This window comes from Arvicanthis niloticus, chromosome 24 (assembly GCF_011762505.2).
Source record: "Arvicanthis niloticus isolate mArvNil1 chromosome 24, mArvNil1.pat.X, whole genome shotgun sequence".
In the NCBI taxonomy this organism is placed as follows: domain Eukaryota; kingdom Metazoa; phylum Chordata; class Mammalia; order Rodentia; family Muridae; genus Arvicanthis; species Arvicanthis niloticus.
The window spans coordinates 9,382,374-9,401,993 of record NC_133432.1 but is presented as its reverse complement, the minus strand read 5'-3'; the positions used below and the strand labels follow the sequence as shown (position 1 = coordinate 9,401,993).

At 44.2% G+C, this 19,620-nt stretch overlaps 1 protein-coding gene across 4 annotated transcripts in view; it reads right to left on the bottom strand.

Moving 5' to 3' along the window:
* Med13l (mediator complex subunit 13L) overlaps positions 1–19,620 on the bottom strand; it is a 216,841-nt gene that overhangs the window by 94,149 nt on the left and 103,072 nt on the right. For 3 of the 4 annotated variants that reach the window (XM_076922605.1, XM_076922607.1, XM_076922606.1), the window contains exon 3: positions 4,031–4,115. The exons of the other annotated variant lie outside the window; for it this stretch is intronic. In XM_076922605.1, the coding sequence (XP_076778720.1) occupies positions 4,031–4,115 (85 nt within the window). The remainder of the gene's footprint in view (positions 1–4,030; positions 4,116–19,620) is intronic. 4 annotated transcript variants of the gene reach the window in all.

The window sequence follows — 19,620 nt, the reverse complement described above, 5'->3', positions numbered from 1 at the left end:
AGCACAGTGACCATGTGAGGCCAAAGAGATGGCTCACAGTCAAAGTACCTGTTGGACTCCCAGAGGTCTTGGAGTCAGTTCCTAGCACTCATGGCAGCTCACAACCATCTTTAATTCCAGTTCAAGGAAATCTGACACCCTCCCCTGGCTTCTGAAGGCACCAGGCATGTACTTGGTACACAGAGATGCATACCAGTAAAACCCTCATACTAATAAAATAAACCTAAAACCAAAAACAAAACTTAAATCTCCACTACAATATTCTTTAAAAGATGACTGAATGTGATCCAGAAGATATATTTTAAAAGAACACCACGAAAGTAACAGGAGAGGAGATCTCTCCTCTGCTCAGGGCAAATTACTTTCTAACACTAAGTGCTCTCTGAAGATGAAACAAACTCTGTGAGAACCTGCTCAGATAACAGGAAGTCCTCAGGGAAGGAGGGACCACACAAGACAGATGTTGTAGACCAGAATCCTTGGAGCGAGCTGGAACTATCAATGTTGAAACCACTCTAAAAACAGCAATCCTTACTGCCCTTCTCTAGGCTGTGAGGGCAGTGAGCCTAACACAGAGCTCTCACAATGAGAAAGCGGTGTGCTGGGCCAAGACCCACGCCACAGCTGGTTAGGTGATGGAGCTGAGACCCAAAGCACTCCAGTCTCTGCAGGTAGTAAGGAAAGGATTTCAAGAAACGTATCTCTGGAAAAAACAGAGTTCGCAGCAGAGCCGCCTCAGCCTGCCGCCATTGTGCAGACGCCTGCACCAGGAGCTTGTTGCTCACCTGTTTCTAAATGGACGAATGCGTCCAGCTGGAAGCGCACACTGCAGGCAGGCAGACACTGAACACTGACAGAAGAAACGAGTGTCTGAAGTCACACTGCTCCCAATTTTAAACCGCTACACAACATCAATAGAGTGGTGCTTCAGTGCCAATCAATAGTAGTCCAGAATGCAATGCTCTTAGGTGTGAAAATGGCAGGATCACTTAGCTCCGACAGTGAAGTTGTCCTTAATGACATCACTGTTAGCCTTTCATAGACATCAATTTATACAGCTCCTTCTCAGACCTAAGTAAGAACCTTTCACGGTAGTGAATGGAACTGCCTTTTAATTAAGGATCTTTGTACCTTTAAAAAGGCAGAATAAATCACTTATTCAAGCTTTGTTGATACATCAGCTAAACAAACAGTAATTTAGAAAGCACACAGTCCAGCTGCTGAGCTGTCCTGTCTTTATGACAGGAACTCAGAACTCAGGCTGGAAAGCCAGGCTGACTTCCATGAGCACAAGCAGAAAAGCACAGCAGAAAGGGCAGGAAGCAAACTGAGAGAGCTCCAGCCAGTGATCCGAAGGATGGAAAAGGCCCACAAGCAGGGACTTTCCTTTCCTGGAAAGCAGCCACCTCAGGATGGAAGGAGAGTCAGTGACTAGTTTATAGAACCGCAGCCACAGAGTTCTCACAGGGACCTTGAATTACCGGAGTAACTGTGCAGGGGAAGGGAAAACCTGGTTATCAAGAGCTCACTCAGATAAAGGCTGCCCTGCTCCCCAGCTCAGAAGTGACTCCCACAAGAGTCCAGATGGGCTACTCTGCGACTATTCTAATAGAACAAAATAATGACATTTACATGAAAATAATAATTATTGACAGCGCATGTAAAATACATTACACAGGTTAACTGAAGGTGCCTGCAACCCATCCCCCACTAGCAGGGGGCTCATCTAACCTAAGACTTAGTGCTAACAGACTCTCACCAAACTGAGACCCAAAGTTTATTGTACCTCACAATTAATTTTCTTTAAGATAATGGTTCAATTTGACCCAGGCTTTAGTTCCCATCAAATATTCTAAATTCATGTGCCCTAAATAAGGAACACGCATCCATGCATACACCTGAATAAGGAACTCAGAAACAGGTTGGAGCTGCCCCAGGCTTTGAATCCTACTCCATGAATCCTAATACATACACCTGAATAAGGAACTCATATGCACAGCCTTTCACTGAGTTTCCTATTCTTCTAATTTTCTACCAATAAAGAAAAATGCTAACACACCGGGCTAAGAAAAAGTTATGTTTTTCTGGGAGGAACTAGTCATCATTACAATATGAAAAAAATGCTTCGTTGACATCCCCTAGAACCCTATATAAAAAAGCATGCTTTGCTGGGAGGTGGTGGCGCACGCCTTTAATCTCAGCACTTGGGAGGCAGAGGCAGGTGGATTTCTGAGTTCGAGGCCAGCCTGGTCTACAGAGTGAGTTCCAGGTCAGCCAAGACTATACAGAGAAACCCTGTCTCGAAAAACCAAAAAAAAAAAAAAAAAAAAAAATGCTTAATGAGCCCTTTATGCGACATACAATTGTACAAACAGTGCATTTTCCCTATTTTCCCTGATGTGTTTTGGGTGTACTTTTGTTCCATTTACTTGGCAGGGGTACAAAGAATTGACAAATACTTCCTTGATGATTATCTGATCTTTAAATCAATGCTTCTTTAGACGAGTGACATCTTTTCGGAAAAATACAGAGCAAATAATGTTAGGACCCCGTTTGAAGGAAGCAAAGCTGTTTGATAAGAAGGCCTTTTTAAGTGGCTCAGACAGTGTTACCTAGTGACTTCTATCACTCTAGTCAACAGCTGGAGTATGAATTTAACAGTACTGTAAGTTCCTTCCATTTTCAATGACGTCAGAGCATCATCTATAGACTCCAGAGAAGAAGAGAACATTGTTGATTCCCACTGAGACTTTTAACTGGGCCATTCTTAGTCATCTGTCTTCCCCCCTTGCCCCCCCAACACCACTGAGAGCCTGGAAAGAGTCCTGCAGCAGGAGGTAAGGAGACAAGCACTCCCACACTGACTGTTGGAAAACAACTCAGGTCAACATTTTTCAGTCAACTCTGCAAGAATGTACTATCAACCTAAATGACAGCAATGATTCATAACTCAATAAAGCATGGCCCCATTAATGTGAATGACTGTTTTAAGAACAGCTGTATAAAAACCCTAAGGATCCCAGGTTGGACTTGAACTCCTGATCATCCGACTTCTACTTCTAAGGCCATATAGTTACAGATGTGTGTAAGAACAAATGTGTTCACGTATGTGAATAGGTCTGTGGGGCAGGGGAGAAAGAAGGACATTGCAGCAGTGGGGCAGGGAAGAAGAAGAGGGACCACTACATCACAGACTGCCAAGTGGTAAGAGAAGAATGGTGACAATGATTCCAACAAGGATGGTCAGCAGGTGCTAAAAGATAGTGGGTGGGCTTTAGAGGAAGGGAGATCCCATAATCGCACCATGTCTGCCACAACTTCTAACAGGAATGGGGCCGACCAGGAGTTCAGTTGGCAGAATTCTACTGTAGAAGAAAGCAAGCTGACGGAGAACAGCACTCCAACCAAGTGACTGCAGCTCTGACCTGTGTCAAATGCTCTGACGTCCAGAGGAGGTACAGCCTCAGTTCCATGCCATTCCTATTACCAAGAAAGAATAAGCCTAATAAAATCACGAGAAACTGCCTCAAACTGAGGAGCCATGCTAAGGCCTCACTCATCAAAACTGGCAGCATCGGCAAGAATGTACTAGAGACAGGACTCCCAGATCTGAAGACTGTGAAAACTACAAGGAATTATCATGGATTGCCGTGGATCCTCAACTTGCTGCAAGAAACCTAACTGTCAAACCCTACAGCATCTCAATGACAGCAAGGGTTACAGGAGATTGTTTTGCCAACTCTGTGATCCTGAACTTAAGTGAGAGGGCCAACTCGGCCTTAGGGATGTAGCCTTCATTTTCAAAGAGTAAAATAAGCACATTGAAACTACAGACTGAACAAGAAGCACGTACAGACTGGGAGGGGGAGGAGGATGCAGGGGACCTCTGTGCTGCCCTAAACTTCTCTAGCAGTATAAAACAAAAGGAAATATAAAGCGTAGCTCTCACATTGCACATGACCCCATGTCTAAAGCCCGAGTGGACTCCGGGCACCCTGAGCGCAGAGTCAGGCCACGGCCCCTTTCTTACCTTTCTAACAGATTGTGGATTGCTTTGAAGAGCAGCGTTCTACATTCATAGGAAAGGCCATTTTCCCAGAGTCCTTCTTCCACAACTGAAAAGAAACAAGAAAAAAGAAAAAAAAAAGAACCAGTAAAAAGGACATCCAAATAAAAAGGAACTTTGACACATTTTTCTAATGTAAAGTTAATGAGCTAATTCAAAGGGCTTCATCTCAGTCTCAGGGGAACAGGAAGGGAGCAGTAAATGCTGTCCTAGCGCAAGGTGGGAGTGCAGGGGGGTGGGGGTGGGGGAGACAGGGTTCAGCCTTCCCAGGATGCTCTGGGGGCCATGCAGGCCCATTGCCTCTCCAGCCTTCAAAGTGGAAGTCACCTCTGATATTCTCAGGGCAACTTTCCCAAGTCTAAAGATTAACCTTGAGCAACTTCTATTAAAAATAACAATGATACCATAAAGTAATACCTAGGCAATTCACAAAAGTATCTGATATATAGATATAGATATAGATATAGATATAGATATAGATATAGATATAGATACAGTTGTCTAGTTGGAAGTATATCTAGATGGGACTTTTAAAAAATTTAGATATTGTGAAAAATGAACTCTTGCTACAATATTAAATTGTTTCCTGGACTTATAAACAACTGAACATTGGTGTTTCCTTTGAAGTAAGCTATGCCATGGACACAGTATAAGTAACTCTAGATGAATCCAATACCCATGAGTCCTAAAGTTCTTTTTTCATAATTATATAAGGGGGAGCTCCAAAATAGATGATTTCCTTTTAAGTTAAATTAGCTTGACTCAGGACAGGAGAAAAGGGCAGACACTGGGAGGTAGAGGCAGGTGGAGTCTCTGAGGCAGTGGGGCAGCCCTTCATCTTAGGATCTGGGGAGGCTGGGGAGGTGATGTTGCTACACTGTTCAATGGAGTTAGGTTCTGCTGATTGAAACAGAAACCTAGACACTGAGGACAAAGGCAATGGTCACAAATCTGTGGGAATCTACAGCAGCGGGGCAGTCCCTTCATGAAACCCACAAGTCATTCAGTGATAAATAGAACATTTTAAATCTAGACTCAAAGCTTCTCAGTTAAATATTAATTCTGTATGAATAAAAAAAGTAGTAAGAAAAGTGTTTTATAGTTTGTATTTATCAATTTAAATGTTTCTGGTATCAGAAGAAAAAGACAAAAGAAATCAAATAGCTCTGTACACACACACACACACACACACACACACACAGAGTGGGAAGTGTCAATCAATTCCTAAATGCAAACACTGCCCTCCAGCTGTTAACTGTTACAGGTGAATTAAGAATGGCAAACAGAAGTAAGCCTGCCTCAGCTGCGGTGTGCAGACCTAGGCTCCTGATGGTAAAGCTGTTTAAAGTGCTGTCACTTAGCTTTTGAAATACCATCCTCATTCAGATAAAGTATAAAAGTACTAAACATTTCTCAGAAGATACCATTTTATTAAAAACAAAGTTAAATAGCAGCAATTACTGCTTAGTATCCAAATACTCAAAAGTGTCACAATTTACAACTTTTTCCAACCTTTAAACCATGCATCTTACAGAACTAGCATGCTTTTTAAAGAGAAAGGCCATGTATAAGGTTCCAAGTGCTCAGGTGTCAATGTGGAGTTTCCCAGCAGACACCATGCTGCTCCAGAGGGGAGAGCAGGAGGAGGGGGAGGAGGAGGAGGAGGAGGAGGAGGAGGAGCAGCAGCAGCAGCAGCAGCAGCCTCCGCCGCCGCCGGCGCTGCTGCCCTGGAGCTTTAGAGGAACATGGCCCCCTCTGAGCTGTGACACATATTCCCCTTAATTTATCACTCTGCAGCAAGGACTGAAATGAACATCTAGCCTTCAGAAACACTTCTGACTGCCCCAGTGCTGTGAGCCCCAGGCAGCAGAATTACGGAGACCTACTAAGCAGAACACGGAGCTCAGCAAGCAACTGGCCTCTGCACAGGAGGAGGGGGAGGGGTGCTAGTGGGAAACAGAATTTCTCATTCAGCCACTAAAACCACTGAAAAGCAAATTCTGTTTGAACCCCACAAAGACAAAACAGACTTTTTAAAAGGAAGAAGCAGGAGAGGAAGTCCCATGTTAGATTTGCTGTGACACATGGCTAAGGGGCAGGAATCTAACGGCGACTGAATCTATCCGTTCCTTGCCTTTTGTTTTCAACTCTGCTGTCCAATGCATAAAGCAGTCTTACAAACTAAACTTTCCAATTCTCACATCTACTTCCTGAGAACTAGAAAATAAGCAGGCATTGCAAAAAGACATTTATCAACTTTACCTATAGACTGTGCCAAATACTACTTAAAGATCTCAATTTTTAATATATCTGATTTCTAAAAAAAAATTGACTTAACAAAAAATTGAGTAACAAAGTAGCATAATGTCACATTAACTCTGAAATATAGAATCATACCCGTAAAAAATGCAATTACACAAAGTATCATTGACTGATCACTATTTTGCTGTCATTGATTGCCTTGTAAAATCTGCTTGAAGTCATTAATAACTAACTGGACTTATTTCTATCAAATCAAACCTACTCAGTATGCCGCTCTCTTGAACTTGTCGTGGATGTAGAACACTTGGTATCACGTAACAAATCTGTATCAGAAATGCATTTAGCTTGTCCACTGTCAATTCATCAGTCAACTATGGTCAGAGGATAGAATGGTAGGCATGGAAGACAGACGCAGACGCGCTGTTTGTTCTGACCTATCTGCAACGTTGGAGGCTAACAACTCTGATAATGCTCCACAGACAGAAGCATGGCTGTGACGGAGATCTCACTAGGCTAATGTCTTCCTCAGAAACCCCTAACAGCATGGGTCCTCTGCCAGTGGCAGGATAACCAGAATTTTAATGAGGGTTTCTGCTCAGTGCAGTGGCAGCTGAGACGTGACCCAGGTTAGCATTTCAATGGATCACAGGACTTGTGTAAAGGAGGTCAGAGAATGAGATCTCTGGATACACTGTGTAGGACCCTCAGAAGACAGCTGTGCAGACAACAACCCCAAGTCCCAGAGGTCGCTCACTGAAAGAGGAATCAAGGGTGTGTCCTCTCACGGCCAAGCCCCAGCACCCACTCACTGCTCTTTTCAAGCATGTTAGAATTAAAGTTCCCTTTTTATCTTATGCTCTTAATGCAAAAAATGGACAAGGGTCTTAAGGGCAGCTCCCAGCTGGCAGAGACCTCTGGCTCCTGGGAGGGCAGTCTGCACCTCACGGTTGACTCCAGTCTTCCTTTATTAGCACACACCACTCCAACTTAAGTTAGCTTGATGTTTATTAAACAACTAACTACATTTCCGAAATTACAAGGGATCAGCATGAGATAAAAATTAAATGGGGAGGCGGGGTTGTTTCTGTGCAGATTATCACAGTATAGCCCAGGCTAGCCTCATGACAATACTGCTTCAGCTTCCAGATTTCAGGATTACAGGTATGAACTACCATTCCAGGCATCAAGACTGTCCAATGTTAATGAAAAGCATGCATGTAGTTGGTATACAGGATGCACACATGTATGATATACACACATACAGCACACACATATCTGATTCAGTTAGGGCACCTTCACCTCAATCTGTCAATGCAGGATAAACTTCCTCTAAGATGGCTATGTTATGCAAGAAGACTCAACCCCTGGGTTTCTATGTTGCTCTTAATTAAACAGTAAAAATTAAAACCATTTCTTTCCTTCTCTTCAGAGGCGATCTGCTTTGAAACATAAACACAGTCCATCTTGCTACTGCCATTCTGACAGGATAGGTCCCAACTTGCCTTTTACACTGAAGCTCAACAGAGGCTGTCAGAGCTACCTATCACAGTGAGTAACCCCCACTCTGAAACTGTTTGAACCGCAGCTGTCTTCTTGGCACTCCCCCACCCCCATCCCAGCTCAGGCAGCATTGCTGTTCTTGCTGCAATAATCTTACAGGGCATTTTTCAGGAGGCTTAGCCCTGGCGGAGGGCACTGTCTGGCGTGACCAACAGAACACGGAAACGCGACTCATTAGACACGCCTGGAGAGAGAACAATGCTGCCGCTTCTTGCTGCCTTTCAATCCGCACATCAGCCTGAGACTAATGCTTTCTCGTTACTCAACAAGCACATTTACAGACAGGAAAAACTGTAATCACCTTTGATTAGGAGACGGCAGATTTCTCCTCTATGAGCCGCCAGCCATGGTGACATAGTAATTATTTTGTAACTGACAGGTTAAAACAGCAAATGTAGCAAAAAATAACATGGAAGAGGGAAGGGAGGAGAGAAAGGAGAGGGGAAGAGAAAAGGCAAATAGAAGAAGGCTCAGAGACCACCGTCTGCTCTGCATGCCCCGCCCCCTGAGGAGTGGCACAGTGGCAGTGTCCTGAGGTAACACACCACGCCCATTTCTTTGGTCATGCTTCAGCTGAGCACTACCGGCCTTCTTTGCAGCTCCTCTCACCTGGGACTGAAGGCCTTCTTCTTCCTCTGACTACACTTCTCCTGCACTGCCTCTGCCCTAGCAAACAGCTTGTTTCATTTACATAAACACTGCTCCAAACTTTCTTTTTTTTTAATGTGGATTTAAAAAATACTCCTTTGAAGAGAAACCAGAATGCAATTACGCCGGCTCAGCATGCAATCAGGAGCACAGGTTCCCGCTGTGCGAGCAGAGGCCACAACAGCAAGCGCAGCCAGTCTGCTACTTCCAGAAGTGAACAGTCTCTATACCCAGGAGGCTGCACCCTTTGTGGGACCCAGCGTGTATGCTGCCTCGCAGCCATAGTTTGTGCAGACACCGGTAGATAGTAGGAGAAAAACACTTGCTAGGTGTAGAAATGAGTACAGTCAAAATAGTAGAAAGCACATTTTGAAGTTAATATTGTATATAATTAGGTTTTTTAAAAAAACCTACTTTTTAGGCTTTCCATAACATTACTGTACTTTACATTACAAATGTGCTAAAAAGCAAAAAAGAATTCACACACGTAAAGAGTGCAGTAGATACAAGACAGCTGCTGGAAAATAAAGAGAAACAAAAAGAAGCCAACAAAAACTCTGAACCATCAACAGCTCTAGGGGCTGCAGAGTCCAAGTAGTGATTAGGAGCACTTGCAGTTCTTGCTGAGGACCCATGTCGGGTTCCCAGACAGAACCATATGGCAGTCCACAACCATCGCTAACTCCCTGACACCCATGTGGTGTGTAGTCATACACACAAATAAATCTAAAGCACAGTTATTAACAATAACTTTAAAAAGCATCTTTTAAAAACTGTGACTGAGTACTAACCCAGCAGGCACCGTGCCCTAGTTCAACCCCATTGCCTTCTCCTCTTCTTCCTCTTCCTCTTCCTCCTCTTCCTCCTCCTCTTCCTCCTCCTCATCTTCCTCTTCCTCCTCATCTTTCTCTCCCTCCTCCTCCTCTCCCACAATACAAACACTAGAGTTTCAGGAGGGTGGCGAGGTGGGCGAACCAAACACACCTATTTTATCCAGTCCAGCAAAACTTGAACAATTTTACCCTGCCGCATGGTTTGGGACACGCTGCTCCACCAGAACACTCGCAGCCAACCTCTAACGTGCAGGTAAACGGACTCACAGTCAATGCTGAGGGTCTCTAAGTGATAGTATTACCCAGAATCAGCCGAGGCAACACAAGTTCTACTCTCCACACAGCCAAGGCTCCTCTTCTATTCTGTCCCTTTGTACTGTCTACAATTATGAACATCCACCACCATTCCCCCCAAAAAAGCTAATCAAATTATTTTCATAGGCTTCTTATCTTTTTAGGAAAAAAATAAAATTAATTATCAGTAATCAAATATGATGCCACTGTGTCTATGCACATGCAAACACACACGCAATTTTTGGTTCAAATGTATTCTGGCAACCTGAACACTGCTACTGGGCTTCCAATCTTCCAAACTTGTAATCTGGCTACAATCACGTCTATTAGCAGAATCAAATTATTACTCTTTACCTTTAAGGGAAAGAATGTGTAACTCTCCCATTCAGTTAGTTTATTTTCTGTTCTCAGAACAAAATACCTTAGGTTCAATACTTAAGAAGGTGGGTGGGTTTCCTTAGCTCATGCTGTTGTAGGCAGAAAGTCTCCCTGGCTTCATCATGTCAAGAGAGTAGAGACAGGAATGGGTTGAGAACACAGCAGCCAGAGCTGAGTTTTGTCCCCTCATAACAGCTCTCCAAGACCTGAAGCCATGAGAACTGCTCTGATGGCGGTGGATGCTCACAGAACCCCTCCCACTGGGCCCCAGCACACCTAACACACTGAGGACGAACATCCAGCACAGGGCAGCTTGGAGTACACTTGGCAGGGTCAAGCCTCATGGTGCACGTCTTCAAAACTAGCTCATGGTTTTTCTTCTTTTTCCTTTCTCTATTGCTCAGGCTGGCCCAAATTCAAAATCCTGCCTCAGCCTCCATAGTGCTGAGATCCCAGGCTACAAGTCTCAGTCATAGCTGCATCCATTCTAAATCATGAAGTTCTAAGAGTGTTTATGAGACTGACCACTGCCGACAGCCCTGAGGTGGAAACTTAAGGATTCTTTGGGAAGTTGGTTTGATGGTATTTTGCTGGGGCAAACACAGGAACGAACATTTCATTAAAGTGGACACAGGTGAAAGGCTAAGGCAGACTCATGAAGGAATATTTAGCTGAAACAAACGCAGGAGAGAGAATGTTCTGCCTAAGCAAGCATGTGAAAGGACACGTGATGAGGGATTCTTCACTAACAACATACATGCATTGGTCCGCCTTACACTGTGTAGTTGAGCTGCATTTGTCAGGGACTCCGTAGAGAGAAACGCTCCAAAAAGCTTCTGGCGGTGTGTTGCAGGTTTTGCCACTTACTCGGACTCTAGCTGATTGGGAGAGTGATGTCAGCTGAGACAGACACAAGTGCTGAGGCAAGAACCCCCTCAAACCCCCACACACACACCCCAGCAGAGAACATGTGATGTTTGGAGGGTATAAATAGGACTCCAAGGACAGTGACAGAGAAGCAGCTTGGCGTTCTGATAGAGCTAAGTCATGTTTCTCTGAGGCACAGCCTAGAACTCCTGGCCCCTCCTGCTGAGTCACACAGAGGCTGAGGCCTGCCTGTCTCTGACTCCTGTTTGCGATCCTGACTCTAGCGAACTGGACTGCTGGTGTATCTGTTAAGTATCTGCGAGCGGATCCAGCTGCTGCTGCTGACCTGTGAACTGAACTGCCAAGGCAACACAGATGGGAGGTGCTCCAAAGAACCTTTCTAAACAGGCCCACTTCCCATATCCTTTCTCTTCCACCACCTCTGGTGGGTGGTGGGCTACGAAGGAAGTTAAAATGTTCAGGAACCATCATTAAAAATATGTTTTAAAAAAAAATTAACGTTACACAGCCCTAACAAGGCACCCACAGAGGATTTACTTTAAAAGATAGTAAGAGTATACAAAGAGAATAAATTTACAATGTACTGGAGAGAGCAGCGGAATAGCCAGGACCAGAAAAGCAGAAAGCTAGGGAGGCGCTGCTGGCTCCAGCTCAGGCTCTGCTGCTTGGCTGGAGTCATGAGCACTGTAGGTAGGTCTTTCCAGCTCTGGCCCCAAAGAACTGCCAAGGCAGACTGTGGTGTGAGGCTCTAGGACAATGTTTCAGGACTAGTCCTCGACAATCTCACAAAACTCATAACACAAACCAATACTGCAGTTAAATTGGCATTTGGTGGGCTAGCATTTAATCTATGCATCATTTAAAATGGTTTCTTCATACAGAAAAAAATGTATTTGCCAAATAATAAGCTTATATTACCTTGCTAATCACATGATAAAATTTTCTGTCAACTGCTAATTCTTCATCCCATGATTTAAAAACTGGCTATGTTATTATAAAGTACGCCAATCAGGAAGTAGTTCATTAGTGCTGACTATTTAACCTGAACCAATCAGGAAGCTTTTTGAATTTTCTATAATATTAGGAAACAGGCCAGGTTGCTGAATAATTCATTTATTTTGCATACAATTTTCTGTATATTACATACCCCAAAATTTTAAACTTTAATCAACTGTGCTTCAAAAAGAAAAAAAGCACAGAGAAGAATCCAACTTGCAGCCACAGTCCTGCCACGCTGAGTGTATCTTACCACACCGAGCATCGGTCACAGAATAAACACGGCTATGGCCGCTCTACGCTCTTAGCTACACACTTACAGGAGGACATGCCTTATCCACGGCAGGCACTCACTTGCAAAGGAGCTGAAGGGGGACAGTACACAACAAGTGCTGCACACCAACACTGGGGGACAGATGCCCCCTTCAGCCAGCTACAGCAAGGCACACAGCACTAAAGGAGGCAATCCTGAGTGCACTTGTGACCTGAGGCCTGCCCCTTGGGTGACAGTTTGACTTCTATTCCTACTTGAACTACACTAGCCTTCTGTCTCCAACTTCACACCCTGGGAGCCTCCGCTAGGCCTGCTGTTCTCCTGGGCTGCTCACTGCTCCTCCTCCAGCCACCCTTGCCTAACCTAAGCTCCTTCAACAACCCTTTCTCCTCCCCCTCTTTGATCAGCCACAAACAACAGTAAGAACTATGCCTCTCTCACCTGTCTTCGCCACATCTGAAAAGGACAAATCAGCCTGCAGACACAAAATCTTCCACTAAGAAAAAAATTGCAACCCAGAAAAACACTCAATTCCATGTTACTCAGCCTGTATGCAGAGGTATGTGCGTCCATGTGCTGGGCCATGTCATGTTCACCACAGAGCTCCACCCCATGAAGTGAATCTCCTCAAGTTTACTGTGTGTTTCAGTTCTGATCTCCTACCCAGGAGCCGAGTTTCTGAGTAGCAGCGTCACTTCCTGTTCACCTTCCCTACACAGCGATGATTCTAGCCAGAGTCCACGGGTCCCACTCACTATCGATGAGGAAGGACACTCTGTCACTATCACTTCATAATGTCCCATCAATCGTGGTTAGGAAAAGTAAACTGCGACACATCATCCGTAGAGGTGGCTGATGAGATTTTCACCCACATTCCACACAGCTGCGACACAGGAAGGATCAGCTACAGCCACACCTGTAAAAGCTCAGATAACTGTACTCTTTTTGGAGAGGTAGGGATGAAGAGACACAATTTTAAAAAAAAGAAAAAAAGAAAGGAAAAAGCAGAAAACCATTCTGGGAAATACTGCAGAATCACTGCCCAAGGATCTCAGCAGTTGACCCGATTTTCTTCCTGAACCATCAGCATCAGTGTAACAACTGTCCTCAAGTATCTCAAACTTACTCATTTACATTAAATTTCTGTGATTCTTCAACAACACTTAAAACTGAACCTGTGATTTTAATCAAGCATAATTTAGTTGAGTATGAATCAATTATAAATTTAATTTGGCAGACAATGTTTAAAAGATTTATTTTTTGTATTGGTGGACATTCTGAGATAATTGATACTTTGAGTATAAGCATAATTTGAAATAGATTATAAGCCCCTCCCCTTTTAGTAGAACCACTTTAGAAAGGTGACAAGATGAAACTGAAAGACACTGGCCGCCCTCAAGTGATAGTCTTCTATCTCTGCATAAACAGGACAGGAGGGACATTGACCCCAAGGTTGTTCCCCAAAGCTCAACCCCACCAAGCACCACAGTCGTCCTTTCTCCACAAGGCCTCAGATGGAATGAAAGATGCTGGGACTATGGGCAATGCTGTTTTTCCAGGGCAACAATCATGTCTATTTAAGTCACAAAAGCAGTCTAAACACAAACTCAGTCTCCTTTGAAAATGACCATACCTGTATGAATTTAAGGGAAAAAACAAACAAACGCCATCTTGGCCACACTGAAATTTGTGCTGCTTTGCTTTACTTCAGGTTAAGAGTATTTTTAAAATAAAGCTTTCCAGATTGCAAAGTTTCAATTTTCCACTTTCTATAACAACCTGACCAAAAATTTCCTGGTGGTAGGATGTTCTAATGCTCTGAAATCTCATTCTCCAGAAAGTGCCTCTGATAACATACTGACTTTTTCTGAGATTATCAATGAACAGGTAAGCTGTTAAAACTGAAAGGCCTTCTTAAAAGGCAAGCTTGTCAAAGGCCAGAGGGGTTTTCCTAAACAGAAGGGAAGCCTGGTTTTCGGCAGCAGGCTGGGTGGCTGTGGCAGCAGGCAGAAGTGTGAGGGTGGGGACAGGATGCTGAGCATCGACGAGTGCACCAGTGCTACAGCAAGCTCCATGGCACATGAGGCTGGCTGTGCAGGGTCGTCTCACGGCCTGCAGGTCAGGATGTGAGGAGAGCTGAACAAGGTAAGCTCTCTCTCTATGCATCTAAGACACTTTAAAGACAAACCAAACAAAACAAAAACTTACCAACAGGGCAAGAAAGACATAACCAGAAAAACAGAAAAGAGTAAATGTACCTGATACGTAGAAGGATGATTTTTCAATTAAACATTGAAAAGCACACACTAGGTAAATGCCACAGGTTCACACAGACACTGATTAAACGTCTCCATGCTGGTTTGTCGTTGGGTCTTATGACTAGGGAAATCTAGGGAAACGCTCAGTGTGGTTTCCTTCTGCTCAGTGTGTTCCTTACAGCCCCTGACTGTTAGATCACCAAAGCATCCTCTCCAGCTGCCTCCAGACAATACCAAATGTTCCGGAGACTCAAACTCTCCCAGCCCGAGAAGCACTGGAGAGAGGCTGAAGTTGCACTCACTGGCTCCTGCCGTTTATTTTGAAGGAAAGTGAGGAATTACTAGGAAAGAGAAATGTTTATGGAAATTAAACATAAAATAAGCATAATCTGTATGTATGCAACAGTTAAGAGCATATTACTTCCAAAAGAAAGATGTTATGTCAAAATCTCCTGGACACAGCTGCAGATCACACAAGAAATGAGGAGAGGGATCAGCATTAGCAGAAGGAAATAGGCTTCCTTTACAAAACAGAAAAATGAAGGGCTCTGCACAGCCCTGTGTACAACCCGGCTGATGACACGCCCACAAGATTCCCACACAGACGGCATCAGCTGAGCACAGCTTTAGTAATTATCAACTTTACAAACACTGTGAGACTGTGGGGTTTGAGTTTAAGACCTTCACTTTTCTACATGTATAGATAAGTACATAGCACATGTTCATGCAAAGTCTCAATGTCACAGTTTAGAAAGATCACTACCACAACAAGTGTTATCGTGTCTCTATTTCACTTGTCTCTGAAACCTGCCAATTTCACTCACGACACTGAGGAGGCTTGGCTGTCATTCTGCAGTTTATCTGGTGCAATGCTACTATCAAAGTCACAAACACAAAATCTCTGGGGGAGCGGGGGTGGCGGGGTATCTTTTAGGATATCATAGCACTGTGGCATTTTGAGATGCCCTGTAGTCAAACTAAACATGCTATTTGCACAGAGGAAATGTGATTCTTGCACCCAGCTTCCACTGGGCTGCATTACCTCCCAAAAGAAAAAGGCAAGAATAACTCAGCTGGAAAAGATGGGCTCAGGGCTCGGCAGCATTGTTGTAAAAATGCAACTGTCCTGTTGGAAAAAAAAAAATTCAACCAGAAATGCTTCGAAGTCTAACCATCCACACAGAGAGAGCACAATCCTGCAAATCTCAGACAGAGCAATGAAAAAGTGGCACAATTTCTCACAACTGAGAGGCAACGAGAAGTTCAAAGCTATGGCCAGTTTCTGGTAGGTATTTTCAAATATCTGTGCTACATCCACCAACACAGTACTGTCTTGTCAGCCACGGCTAAGCATCCTTCTCAGAGACTCAAGCCTGATCACTGTGGAGACAAAAGCTGGGCTCAGCATGATAAGCTAGTCCACGTCCCCTGTGGTGTCCTGGGCTCTCTGAACACCTAGGCACAGTATTTTTGACATAAGTATTTTCCAAAGCTCACAGTCACATACAACTCATCCTGCGTGAGTTTCTTATGACACGACACTGCCACTTTCTCTATCAAGGGCAAACTCTGTTCCTGCTCCTGAGTCTAAGTGGCTCCCTGTGACTGCCTCAACAAGAAAGAGAAGAACAGATTGGCAGTAGCAGTCTGCAAGTCTGGAGCCTAAAACCTGTCAGGAGGATCACGCATAGAGCACAGCCATGCAAAAGGCAACTGAGGCCTTGGAGAAGCAGCACTCGATGATTTCTCCATGCCGGTGCAGCTAACATCCAGCAAGTTTCTCCACCCTCGAACCCTTCCAAGGAGGCCAGACCCAGCCATGGAGTCTGTGTGGTGGAGTCGAGATAGTCTGAGATGCTCTGCTATGCTGCGAAGCTATCTGATGAGGTTATGTGCATAACAGAACAATGGTGCATGCTACTCAGTGTCCACACCAGCTGATTTTCATCTAGCACAAAAATTTATCTCTGGTGACAAATCACTGAGAAAGAAGTAGTGTACGAGTCAGGTAACTGCACTTTTGTAAAGGTACATAGTTCCATTACTGAGCACACTGTAAACAAAGACACATGCAATCAAATAAAATAAATGCTAAATTATAATATACAGTAGGACACAAAACATTTTCCTGAGAGACAGGACTGCAATGGACAGGACACTGGGAGACTAGCTCTTATACTAACTGGGTATGGGCCTTAATTCACACATCTCTACTCCAAGGACTAAAATGCCAGGAGGAACAAGAAGCATCTTTACATAAAACAAACAATGACACTTTTACTTACATAAAACATGGTACCTGTATTACATGCTAGGATGCAGAACGGTAACAGGACTAAGACACTACTTCCTTTAAAGTAGAATGCAAATCCCTTGACACCCTTCCTACTGCTCAGAGGGCCTCTGTCTCTTTCCACTGCAAACAGGATCCTTCAACCAAGGAGCAGGGTCACAGTGACATCACGTCAACTCTAGGCTGGGTCACAAGGCTATCCTTGAGTCCTGACAATAAGTATGTCACTCTGGGGCCACTATTCAGAGAAGAAGTCCAAGCACATGAAGTGACCACTTATAGAATGCCTGGCCACAGTGCTAGCTCACTCCAGCTCTCAGAGTTGACCAGTGACCAAAGGTATTTCTGGTTAGCTTTAGCACTGGGCCATTCAACAACCCTCGTTTCTCCAGCAGGGGCCTCAGACACCCTGCTGCAGAGAAAAGAATATCTACTCTGTCTCTTCCACAGCTGTGATCTAAGGGAACCTACGAATACTATCAGATAGTTGTGACTTGTGCCACTGCATTTGAAGCAGCTGAGTAACTGGAGCAAATACTCAGAGAAAGGTCACTATGGAGAGGTAGCTCTGGATCTGAGACCCAATGCTCCCAATGAGGTAGGTCAGAGAGAATATGTGGGAAAGGCCGCCCAGAGGGAAAGCATCAAGAGTGAGGTGCACTGCAGAAAGGAACTCTGAGGTTGAATTAATGACATGCATACTGGTGGCTACAACTTCAGAAGCTTTATGAGCTATTTAAAAAGTATTTCACTCCACAGAAAGCTATCGCTAAGCTTAGGTCAGGTTTTCACAGAGGCCTAGCTGCTATATAGGTCCTTGACAGTAAATGAGGCTGTGACACCAGGCGTGCTATGACTCCTGTAGACAAACAAGCACTGGGCCCCCAAAGCACATGCACTCTGTATTGCTACAAAGTGAGCTCAGCAGACTGACTTCCTCACAACTGGTACCACCATGAGCTTCAGTGTGCACAATGACCACTGTGATTGCTGACCAATGCAATTCCTGCTCAAGCACTGGCATGATGCCTTCATGTGTGCACGCATGCATGTGTACATGTGTATGTATGGGAAGAGGGAAGGACAAAGGAGGAAAGGAAGGACAGAGACAGATATAATCATATCAATTGAAGGCCACATGATGCCACAGAACTCTTTGCTAAGGAACATTTACCAAGTTCAAACAGAAGGAAATGCTGAGAGAATTGAGTTATCATGCTAGCCACAGTACCACAGCTGACACAAAGGGAGCACTCTTGCTTTTTAGGCAGACTGCTCCAAATTCTTCCTAGGGACATTTAAGTATATATACGCAGTAAAGATTGAGCAATACACTCAGTATAGTGCATTTACCATGATGTCTCTATATTCAAGGGTCCTGACTGTGTTTGCCCTGTAAAACAGTGTTTTATAATTATATAAGAGCTGTAAACATAAGGCATTAACTTCAAATTAGTGACAGTTAAGTTTCTAAAGTGCGAGCACAGAAAGAGGTTTTTAAGTAATAGTGAGTGTAACTTAGAGGTCTTAAAACATCACCGAGCACAGGAAGTACACGTTTTCATGAACTTCCTGAGCAAAGTTCAGATCAGGTAGTGAGGTGTGAGAACCACAGAACCACTTGAAGTCAGAAGACACAAAGGTGACCATCAGTAAAGGTAACAGAGGGCTGCCTTCAAACACTGGGTTAGGGAACAGTGCTCTCCTTCCAAATTTGGCAAGGACATCTCAAGCCGTTAAGCCCAACCCCCTCTGAGAATCTCAACTCCAGATGTTGTCAACACTCTTCCACACCCTGCCCACACTGCTGTGCAGCCTGTGTCATGTGAAATGCAGCAAAGCCAGGGGCACAGGGACAGTAGCATCACTGAGAGCTGATCACTTATATCTAGCCAAAAAACAAAAAACAACCATTCTCTAAGGAAGGAGACACAAAGAATCTTCACTTTATAATAAGGAAATTAAGGCAATAAACTGTGTGGCCATCAAGGCCATAAGGTTAACAAATGCTCTAGAATTACAAATTGATCCATTTGAGGACCCCGATGTTAACAGAATTATAAGCCTTTTTGAATGTTCTGATCAGAACCTCAAGGTCTACGAAAGCCAGGTAAAGGTTCTTGGGAACCCCAAATTGCAGTAAAATCCCAAGAAGGAGTCGAAGATCTATTAGTAACCCCCAATCATACTATCAAGTGCACTGGGGATGAAATGACAAGCCTGTACCCAGTAGGGCTACTCTGACTTCACTGAGGTCAGGGGACTTCAACTATGGACAACTCACATAGGCTTCCTTGTGCACATAAAACTGACCTTTAAATAGTAAAAACCTGAAGACTGCTGGATACCAAACTCTAAAGGTGGCAGGAACGCAAACAGACTATTATTTAAATCCTGTATGTGTTTAAAGACAGAATGGTCTGACTGACTCACCAAGCAAACATTCTGAAACACTGAAACTCTCTAGCTACTTAAAGCCTAGACTTGGAAACATTTCGTCTCAGCTTCAGAAGCTGATGCAGTCAGCTCACAGGAGACAGTGGGTGGTGAAGTCTGCTAGGAACAGGAAGGACCCAAGAACCTCCTGGGTGGTCCTTGGGATTCCCACTCCAAGCTCTGGTCTAGGAGAAGCAGACAGAGCTGGACCACTGCCTCCATCCAGCTCTGGGGTTTTATGACTCAAGTGAAGTGGGTGGTGAGTAGAGCTGCGGACTTCCTACAGACACTGTCTGTGAACACAGGTTAGCTCTGGGGAAGATCAATTCATGTAAAGTCTGACTTGGTAAGCTGTAAACCCTCAGAAATCATCTGCCAGACTATAGCCGAGGGGACGAGATGGCAGACAACAGTGGGAAACAGTACCTACCTGT